At 41.6% G+C, this 10,516-nt stretch overlaps 2 protein-coding genes across 3 annotated transcripts in view; one reads left to right on the plus strand and one right to left on the minus strand.

Annotated features, from left to right (window-relative positions):
• Positions 1-10,516, minus strand: part of APTX (aprataxin) — a 58,301-nt gene that overhangs the window by 35,172 nt on the left and 12,613 nt on the right. For both annotated transcript variants that reach the window (XM_078370534.1, XM_054257073.2), the window contains exon 2: positions 7,307-7,426. The gene's annotated coding sequence lies outside the window, so the exon portion shown is untranslated. The remainder of the gene's footprint in view (positions 1-7,306; positions 7,427-10,516) is intronic.
• On the plus strand, positions 940-1,764 carry LOC118155347 (small ribosomal subunit protein eS6). Its single transcript, XM_035307789.3, has one exon. The coding sequence runs from the start codon at positions 948-950 to the stop codon at positions 1,695-1,697; it is 750 nt and encodes a 249-aa protein (XP_035163680.1). The 5' UTR covers positions 940-947; the 3' UTR covers positions 1,698-1,764.

Here is a 10,516-nt window from a genome sequence, read left to right on the forward strand (position 1 = left end):
GATGATTTTACCTTTCTCCCAATGGTGCACAAGAGTTCCAATTTCTCCATATTCTTGCTAATGCTTGTTACTTTTTGATAGCAGCCATCCTAATGGGTGTGAGATGGTATCTCATTGTGGTTTTGCTTTGTATTTCCCTAATGATTAGTGATGTTGATCTTTTTCATAAGCTTCCTATCTATTTGTATGTATCTGGAGAAATGTCTATTCAAGTACTTCAACCATTTTTTAATCAGGTTGTTTTTTGTTTTGTTGTAGGAGTCTTTATATATTCTGGATATTGATATCTGATCAAATATAAAATTCCTATTTCAAAGGGTGCCTTTTCACTCTGCTTGCTAGCTGTATCCCTGGATACACAAAAGTTTTTAATTTTGAAGTAGTCCAATTTACCTATTTTCACATTTGCTGCCTGTCTTTTGGTGTTATATCCAAGAAATCATTGCCAAATCTGTCATGAAGGCTTTTTCTCTATGTTTTCTTCTAAGAGTTTTATAGTTTTAGGTATTATGTTTAGGTCTTTGATCCATTTTGAGGTGTGGTGGGGTTTTTGTGAGATAGAGTCTTGCTCTGTCACCCAGGCTGGAGAGCAGTGGTACAATCACAGCTTACTGCAGCCTCGACTACCCAGACTCAAACAATACTCCCACCTCAGCCTCCCAAGTAGCTGGGACTACAGGCATGTACCACCATGCCTGGCTAATTTTTTTAATAGAGACGGGGGTCTTGGTATGTAGCCCAGGCTGATCTTGAACTCCTGGGCTCAAGCAATCTTCCTGCCTCAGCCTCCCAAAGTGCTGGCATTACAGGTGTAAGCCACTGTGCCTGGCCTTGAGTTCATTTTCTGTACTACGTAAGGTAAGTCTCCAACTTCAATTTTTTGCATGTGGATACTCAGATTTTAGCAATACCATTGTTGAAAAGACTGCCCTGATAGCTGTTTCAAGATGAAGCTGAACATCTCCTTCCCAGCCACTGGCTGCCAGAAACTCATTGAAGTGGACGATGAACGCAAACTTCGTACTTTTTATGAGAAGCGTATGGCGACAGAAGTTGCCGCTGACGCTCTGGGTGAAGAATGGAAGGGTTATGTGGTCCGAATCAGTGGTGGGAATGACAAACAAGGTTTCCCTATGAAGCAGGGTGTCTTGACCCATGGCCGTGTCCGCCTGCTACTGAGTAAGGGGCATTCCTGTTACAGACCAAGGAGAACTGGAGAAAGAAAGAGAAAATCAGTTCGTGGTTGCATTGTGGATGCTAATCTGAGCGTTCTCAACTTGGTTATTGTAAAAAAAGGAGAGAAGGATATTCCTGGACTAACTGATACCACCGTGCCTCGTCGCCTGGGGCCTAAAAGAGCTAGCAGAATCCGCAAACTTTTCAATCTCTCTAAAGAAGATGACGTCCGCCAATATGTTGTAAGAAAGCCCTTAAACAAAGAAGGTAAGAAACCTAGGACCAAAGCACCCAAGATTCAGCGTCTTGTTACTCCACGTGTCCTGCAGCACAAACGGCGGCGTATTGCTCTGAAGAAGCAGCGTACTAAGAAAAACAAGGAAGAGGCCGCAGAATATGCTAAACTTTTGGCCAAGAGAATGAAGGAGGCTAAAGAGAAGCGCCAGGAACAAATTGCGAAGAGACGCAGACTTTCATCTCTGCGAGCTTCTACTTCTAAGTCTGAATCCAGTCAGAAATAAGATTTTTTGAGTAACAAATAAATAATATCAGACTCAAAAAAAAAAAAAAAAAAAAAAAAAAAGAAAAGACTGCCCTTTCCTCACTGAATGGTAGTGACATACTTATTGAATATCAATCATTTATACAAGGATTTATTTCTGGGATTTCTATTGTATTCCATCAGTCTGTATGTCTGTCTTTATGCTAGCACTACACTGTTTGGATTACTATAGCTTTGTAATATTTTTTGAAATCAGGAAGTATGAGAATTTCATTCTTTTTTTTTTCAAGATTGTTTTTGGCTACTCTGTTCAAGGTTTTGTTGTTTGTTTTAATTCCAACAGTTAGAAATGAGATCTCACATGAAAATCCGGATTCTGGCTGGGTTCAGTGGCTCATGCCTGTAATTCCAGCATTTGGGAAGATGAGTCAGGAGGATTGCTTGAGGCCAGCAGTTCAAGATCAGCCCAGCCAACATGGCAAGGACTCTGTCTCTATGAAAAATTTAATTAATAAACAGAATTTTTTAAAAAAGAAAATCAGAATCCTGGTCTCTTGGGAAAACAACAAATAGCTAGAATTGTGAATAGCTGTTATGTGCTCTCCAGTTTGCCACTGTCTCCATCCACTCACTTTTATAACCTGTCTGGCCCCCTGAAAGCCCTTCTTTCTTTAAGACTTTGAGACTCCGGCTGGAAGGGAAAAGCAGTTGGAGGCAGACTATCTACCTGGCATAAGGGAAAAGCAGATGAAGACAGAGGCTGTGGTTGCCTGGTCCAGAGACTTCCTGAGAAGGAAAAATAGGAAGCTCTCAGAGCTGGGATACCTCATTTTATTTTGGCATTTGGAGAAAGTTATATTAGTCAGGATTCTCCAGATAAACAGTAGGGTGGGAGGGAGTTGGGAGGGTGTCAAGAAAGGCTTATATGAGGAAAGGACAATTAAATTGTGTCCAAAAAGATAGAAAGGAAACAAACACATGAAGACTTGATGGAAGAAAATTCTAGGTCTGTGATCCAAACTGAGGAAAGAACATGTACAAAGGCCCAATAGCATGGTTTTAGATTATGTTTTCAGGGTTGCTGGAAGTCCAATGGAAGTGCAAAGCCAATGGAGTTAGTGAAAGGAAGATAAAGAGGCCTGAGCAAGGATGATAGTAAACCATTCAAGAACTATATGTGGATTCATTATTCAATGAAAAACTCCTGAAGAGTTAGCTAGGGAGTGACATATTTGATGTCTGTTTTATGAAGGTCGCTGTGGCTGCAGTGAGCAAAAATGGACTAGTGTGGAGGGCAAGAGAAGAAAAGTAGAAAGCAGTTAGAACTTTACTGATGCAGTGCAAAGGATGTTGGCAGCCTGAACAAAGGGACAGAGTGCATTGATTCCAGGGATATTTGGGGGCAGCATCAACTGCACAAGACAAGACATATTCTTCTCTGTAGGCAATCCTAGGTCCAATGCCAAATCGTAAACGTTATTTAGTGGTGATAGGATCAAAATCTAGTGAAACATAAATTTAGTTGCATGTTTCATATATCCAAAAACTTCTTACCTCAAGAACTGCAACATTGCCTTCTCTGACCATATATAGGTCTAAAGTGAGATTTATGCTACTGAGAGTAATGAAAATGATGTTAAAATTAAAAAGTAGGTAAACGTGTTTTCTCACCCCTGGAGTGAAACAACTTTGATGTGTATACTACACTGTCTCCCCAACACTTCCCAGCAAGAGAAAGCCCAGGCTACCCAGAGGGGTACCCAGCATATCCACCCATCCTCTGCTGGCTCCCTTCCCATCCCTGTCTCACTTCTTCACTCCCTACTGGTAATTCTTGGGATCATCTCCAAACAAAGTACTAGCATTCCAAATCCTTGTAACAGTGTCTGCTCTGGGGGGGAATCCACCTAATGCACTCCTTCTATTTTCTAATGATATCATTTTATTTACTTTTTAGGTAAGTTAACCTCTACTGCTTCCCAGCTTCCTTAAGTCATGGCACAAAGGTAAAATTCTAATATTTGCAGAACATATGGGGGGAAATTTGAGGGGACTTGAGGAGACCTATGAAGAGCTTGGTGAAAAAAATTTCCTTATGTTTTCTTTATAATTATATATAATAAAAAGAGAAAACAAAGTATTGGGGGAAATGTTGATTTGGGCTACATATCTGAGTAAAATATTTTTAGATTTTTTTCATGAGGAAATTGAGTAAATATAACCTTTGTGACACTAAGGTTTCATGATAAAATAGCTACGCAATTTCTGACTAAGATTTTTTTAAGCTAACACCCTTTTCAGCGTTAGCCCACCTGCACCCGAGTGGGAAAAACAAATTTTAATTTAGAGACAGGGACTCACTATGTTACCCAGGCTGGTCTCAAACTCTTGACCTCAAGCAGTTCTCCAGCCTCAGCCTCCCAAAGTGCTGGAATTACAGGTGTGAACTACCATGCATGGGTTCTAATTAAGATTTTCTTTTTTTTCTTTTTTTTTTTTTTGAGACCAAGTTTCACTCTGTCGCCCAGGATGGAGTACAGTGGCATGATCTCAGTTCACTGCACAAAACTTAGCCAGGCATGGTGGCGGGCGCCTGTAATCCCAGCTGCTTGGGAGGCTGAGGCAGAGGAATAGCTTGAACCTGGGAAGGCAGAGGTTGCCGTGAGTCAAGATTGTGCCTGCACTCCAGCCTGGATGATAGAGCAAACTCCCTCTCAAAAAAAAAAAAAAAAAAAATTCAGCTCACTACAACCTCCACCTCCCAGGTACAAGTGATTCTCCTGTCTCAGCCTCCCCAGTAGCTGGGATCATGCCCAGCTAATTTTTGTATTTTTAGTAGAGATGGAGTTTTGCCATGTTGGCCAGGCTGGTCTTGAACTCCTGACCTCAGGTGATCCAACTGCCTCAACCTCCCAAAGTGCTGGGATTACAGGCATGAGCCACCTCGTGGGACTGATTAAGATCTTTTAAAGATAATCTTTTCAAATTATTGGTAATCATACCCATAATTGGGACACCAGTTGAGTTCTGTTCTATACATTACAGTGTAAACATGATGATGTATCCATAAACTGTATCTTGTAATTCACTTTAAAATCTCCGAACTATAATTTACACTTTATTATTTTCAACTCCTGCTTTTAGGACTGGTTAACTTCTCCCGCTATGTGCTGATTTCATGGATCTAATCAACTCTTAACTCTCTCAAGGATCTAATTTTTAAGAGTGTAGGAGATGGTTATTGTAATTCCAAGTACTGACATTCATATCACTGGTGGTTTATGTGAAAATTGTATTTCAATTCAGCAATGCTGATTTGTGTAAATCACAGATCTTATAATGGTATATCCTGAAATTTCTTATAAGCATTAAAAAGAAAGGCATAGGAATGCCTTCTAATTACCATGCCTTGCCTTCAACCACCTCTTTAGTCCCAGCCTTGTACCAGCAATATTGAACTTCTTAACCTTTCCCCCACTCCAATACATCAGTATATTGAGTTCTTTGATATTCCTGTAATTCTCTCTGGAATGTTATTCTTTTTTTCTCCCTAATTCACTCTTGCCCCCTCCAATCCACTCACACTGCAGCTAGAGAAAATATTTCACATGCCTGTAATCCCAGCACATTAGGAGACTAAGGCAGGAAGATCGATTGAGACCGGAAGTTTGAGACCAGGCTGGGCAACAAAGTGAGACCCTGTATCTATAAAAAAAATAAATAAATAACTTAGCCTGGCATGATGGTATGTGCCTGTGATCCCAGTTATTTGGGAGACTGAGGAGGGAGGACTGCTTGAGCCCAGATGTCCAAGGCTGCAGTAAACCATGATTATGCCACTGTACTCAGCCCAGGCAACAGAGAGATGCCCTGTCTCTAAAAAAGAATAATTAAAGAAAAGGGTATAAACTAAGTTTCTCTCAGTTAGTTCAGCAAAAACAAAAAAAGAAAAGGGAAAATGTTTTTCTCAAAACACAAACCTGATCATGTCACTCCCCTGCTTAAATCCTTTTCCATTGCTCATCAAATTAAGAATAAATGCCCTTGTTTGGTATATTTTACAGAAGTTCTTGTCCGTCTCTCTAATCTCATCTACCACTCTCTCCCTGCCTATTTGCACAAACACAGATGCTTTCCTTCTATTTCTTGAACCCACTCAGTCAAGGTTCTTGGGTTGAAACTTAGAAAACTTCTTTGGCTACTTTAAAAACTGATCAGGCTGCCTTCTGTACCATCCCCAAACTATAAGAACCTTACACTATCCAGGCCCTTAATCTTACAATCACAGACAGGCAATAGTAGTTCCCAGAACAGGAGGGCCTGGGCTCTTGGCACTGTCACATCAGCTCCTCTTACTGGTCAAGTGGGAGAAACATGGCTATAGAAGCCCACACGAATACCCACATCGCACACTCTCAGGGTCTTGGCCTCCAGTCAGATGAAACCAAAGCAACTCTAGCTCTCCATTGCCTGGTAAATTCATTCATTCAACTCTGTGATATTTCTTTTGTTGTTGTTTTTGTTTTTGTTTGAGACAGAGTCTCACTCTGTTGCCAGGCTGAAGTACAGTGGCATAATCTCAGCTCTCTGCAACCTCTGCCTCCTGGGTTCAAGCGATTCTCCTGCCTCAGCCTCCCAAGTAGCTGGGACTACAGGCATGCACCACCACACCCGGCTAATTTTTGTATTTTTAGTAGAGATAAGTCTTCACCATATTGGCCAGGATGGCCATGATCTCTTGACCTTGTGATCTGCCTTCCTCAACCTCCCAAAGTGCTGGGATTATAGGCATGAGCCACTGCACCTGCCGGCTCTGCGCAACTTCTGCATGTCAGCAATCACTTTGGAAGCTGGGGCTACCACAGTGAACAAAACAATGTTCCTTCTTTCAAGGAGATTACAATCTAAAGGGGAGAGGGAGACCATAAAGAAAGACACAAGTCATGTGAGGATAAATGCTATAAAGGAAAAAAAGTGAGATATAGAAAGCGTTGAGGATGGCCGGGCATGGTAGCTCATGCCTGTAATCGCAGTACTTTGGAAGGCTGAGGCGGTTGGATCGCCTGAGCTCAGGAATTCAAGACCAGCCTGGCCAACGTGGTAAAACTCTGTCTCTACTGAAAAGTACAAAAATTAGCTGCGCATGGTGGCAGCTACCTGTAATCCCAGTTACTTGGGAGGCTGAGGCATGAGAATTGCTTGAACTTGGGAGGCAGAGGTTGTAGTGAGATGAGATTCTGCCAGTGCACTACAGCCTGGGTGACAGAGTGTGACTCCATCTCAAAAAAAAGAAAAAAGTGGTGAGGATCTCTTGTGTAGTGTGGAGGGCCTCACTTAAGAACAGACCTGAAAGAAGAAGAAAGTCACAAGGATATCTGGGTGAAATAAGAAACCATTAAAGGATTTTCATCAGTGGAGTGCTGTATTTTTTTAAAAGATTACTGTAATTATTGTATGGCACCGGGGTCTTAAAGAGAGTGAACGGTTTCCAATTCTGTGTTTCTTTAAACTGTATCCATTCAGCAAACACTTAAGAGTACCTTCTCTGTGTCAGGTAGTGGGGTCTGTGTTGAGTCAATAACCCCTCCCCTTAGGGCCTTTCAGTCTTTAGCTGCAGCACACACTCACGTTTCACAGCCTCAGCGCTGAGCCGTTCCACTCTGCCAGTCTTTCCAATATTGCATTGCTGATCTTTCTCCCACTTGTCTTTCTTACTGCACTTCTGACTGGATGTCCAGTGGCATTTTCCTGAGCATGAACAACAAATTTGTATGTCTACACATTTACACTATTCAGACAACCCTGAGACACTCCTACTTTGTCAATCTTTTCAAAAGCAAAGCTCCAGCCATGTCAAAATAAAATGATTTCATCAACTGTACTCTTTCTTCATCATACTTTTAACCACAGTAAAACTTCTGCTTTCATAGAATAATATTGCTTCTAAATTATGAGGCCTATAAAAAAAATTTTAACATCCTCCAAAAGGCTTTGGACCTTACAAGAGACCTTAACCACCCTCCAAAGGGCTTAGGACCTCACAAGAGATCTTACTTCCCACCTGTGTGACTTCTTGGATATTTTAGAGAGATATTTTATAGCACATGTGATTGAAAAAAAAAGAACACAACATTTTTTAGAAAATGTATATTTAGCCTTTCTCTCTGTGATAGCCTATTACGTTAGCAGAACTAATTGATTCTCACCTTTCAGAATTTGTATACTTGCATAATCCCCTTCCACATTAACTGAACTTGGCTGAGTAACTGGCTTTGGCCAATGAGACATTAACAAGCACAGTGCAATCAGAGCCTTAATAAATGCCTATACAGCCAGGCGCGGTGGCTGACGCCTATAATCCCAGCACTTTGGGAGGCTGAGGCAAGTGGATCATGAGGTCAGGAGTTCAAGGCCAGCCTGGCCAAGATGGTGAAACCTCATCTCTACTAAAACTACAAAAATGAGCCAGGTATGGTGGCAGGTGCTTGTAATTCCAGCTACTTGGGAGGCTGAGGCAGGAGAATCGCTTGAACCCGGGTGGCAGAGGTTGCAGGGAGCTGAGATCGAGCCACTGCACTCCAGTCTGGGGGGAAAAAAATGCTTATACATTGTGGCCTATCCTCTTGGGGTGCTCCTCTTCAAAGAATCCAGCTGCCATGCTGCAAGAAGCCCAGCTTAGCCACATGAAGGAGCTCAATTGAGGCCCCAACTGAGCTCCCAGCCAGTAACAGCCAGTATGTGAAGGACCCAGGTTGGAAGTGGGTCCTGCAGCCCTAAGGAAGCCACCCTAGCAGTTGCTACACAGAACAGAGATGCACTGTCCCTGCTAAGCCCTGCCCCCACTACGGAATTCTGAGCAAATAAGTGATTGTTACTTTAAGTCACCAATTTTGAGGGTGGCTTGCTAAACAGCATTAGATAACTGGAACACTCTTTTTTTAAAAAAAAAAAAAAAAAAAAAAAAGGTAGGGGCACTATTCCTACCATGTGCTGGAACTCATAAGATTGTCTGAAATCTGGGTCAAGGCTCAACTTCCTAATAGAAGAGTTGCCTTATATACTCGTATAAATGTTAGTTTAATGTCTGTGTCCCACTCATCCATAAGCTCCATAAGAAAAGGGATTGTGTCTGTCATGGTCAACATGGTTTTATTGACCTAGAAAAGACCCTGACATAAATCAATGTAATGTCAATTTACCAGCTATACTATTTCTTCTGTTTAAATAGAATAGTGATTTCTATGACCATTATTATTATTAGCAAACATTTACATAATATTTATTTACATGTACTCTTCTACATACTTTGTACATGTTAACTCATTTACTCTTCACAATAACCTTATGAGCTAGACACTATTATTGTCTCCTTTTACAGACAAGGAAATTAAGGCACAGAAAAAATAAGTAACTTGTTTGTGGCAGGGCTAGGATTCAGTTTCCAGAATTCATATTGTTAGCCACTATAATACCTTTCCTAGTTTCTTGTCCTAGATCTGACAGTGCATTGCTGTTGAAGAAAGAAAAAGGTAAGGTTACACAGCCAAAGATGAACAGTTATCTTCATCACAACTTCTTCACAATGAAGACATCATCATGACTAGGCAGACAGAAAGCTGCTCATGGGACCAAGCTCCTGCTTCAGAATGCCTTTTCAATGTCAATGATAACAGAGAGATGAAAGTGAGAAATGACAGGTGGGAACAACCACCAGGAAGAAAGACTCTTACATCAGGCCTCATGCCCAGGGCTCTAAGTTTGGCAGCTAAAAATATCTAAACTCCAACCTATGCATTCAACCCAACCCCAGACTCCCAACAGGAGTGTAAAGAGCCCCTAGTCAGTAACTGCTAACCCAGTGCAGAGTCCCTTTTAATGCTGGTACTACTGTGGCCTGTGTCTGGGTCTTCCCAATGCTCAGCACAGAAACTGATGGCAAAGGCCTATCCTGGCACTATTACCAGCCCCACCTCTGCTCTGAGGGACAGCCTGGATGTGGAAGTCTAAGCCAATAGCACTCACAAGGTTACCTGAGGACTGATCTCTCATTGTGCTAAGTACAAGACCTTCTTGACACACCACTACCACCACTGGTAAGTGTGTATGAACAAACACCCCTGGCCTCACTCCCATATCTAAAGATGTGGGAAATTTAACACAAAAATATTTAAAGGGCAGTTTATTAGAAATCATGGTAGTGGGGAGAAAATGATAGTTTAACCCAACAGTAGAAGAAATATTCCATAGCTGTACCACTTAACAGCTTAACAAAATGATGCATAGCTGGGGAGCAGGATATCAGGTCTTGGTAATTTGGGAGCCACCCCAGAGGGAGTCCTTAAACTGGGTCTTGTCCATTAGACATTCACTCAACAAACACTTCTTGACACTCGCTATATGCCAATTGCCATACTAGGTGCTGGAGATAAAACATTAAGTCATAATCACCAAGACAGTCCTTCAACCTAGAAGCATTGCTGGAGCTCGGCAAATTGCCCTTTGTTGTGCTGCCATCAGAGGCATCCCTCTGCACTGGTCAGGGATACTGTCAAGGACACTGCTCCTCACATAACACAATGTGCTCTTCATAAGCATCCCTGGGAGACATTCCAATCTGATCTTTGTTCCAGTAATAGTTTTACTTCGCTAAAATACTGGATTTATGTTTAATCTTCAGACACCATGAATTGTGGGACCAATGATGTTGTCAGCTTAGAGACAAATTCATGGTCCAGCTGTAGCAAATGTGAAGGTCACTCTTGTACCCATTTTAACTTTCTCTCTGATTCCATTTTGTCACTGCCCATGTTTTTATTTTTGCATTCTCCACACTTTTAA

Source organism: Callithrix jacchus, chromosome 1 (assembly GCF_049354715.1).
Source record: "Callithrix jacchus isolate 240 chromosome 1, calJac240_pri, whole genome shotgun sequence".
In the NCBI taxonomy this organism is placed as follows: Eukaryota; Metazoa; Chordata; class Mammalia; order Primates; family Cebidae; genus Callithrix; species Callithrix jacchus.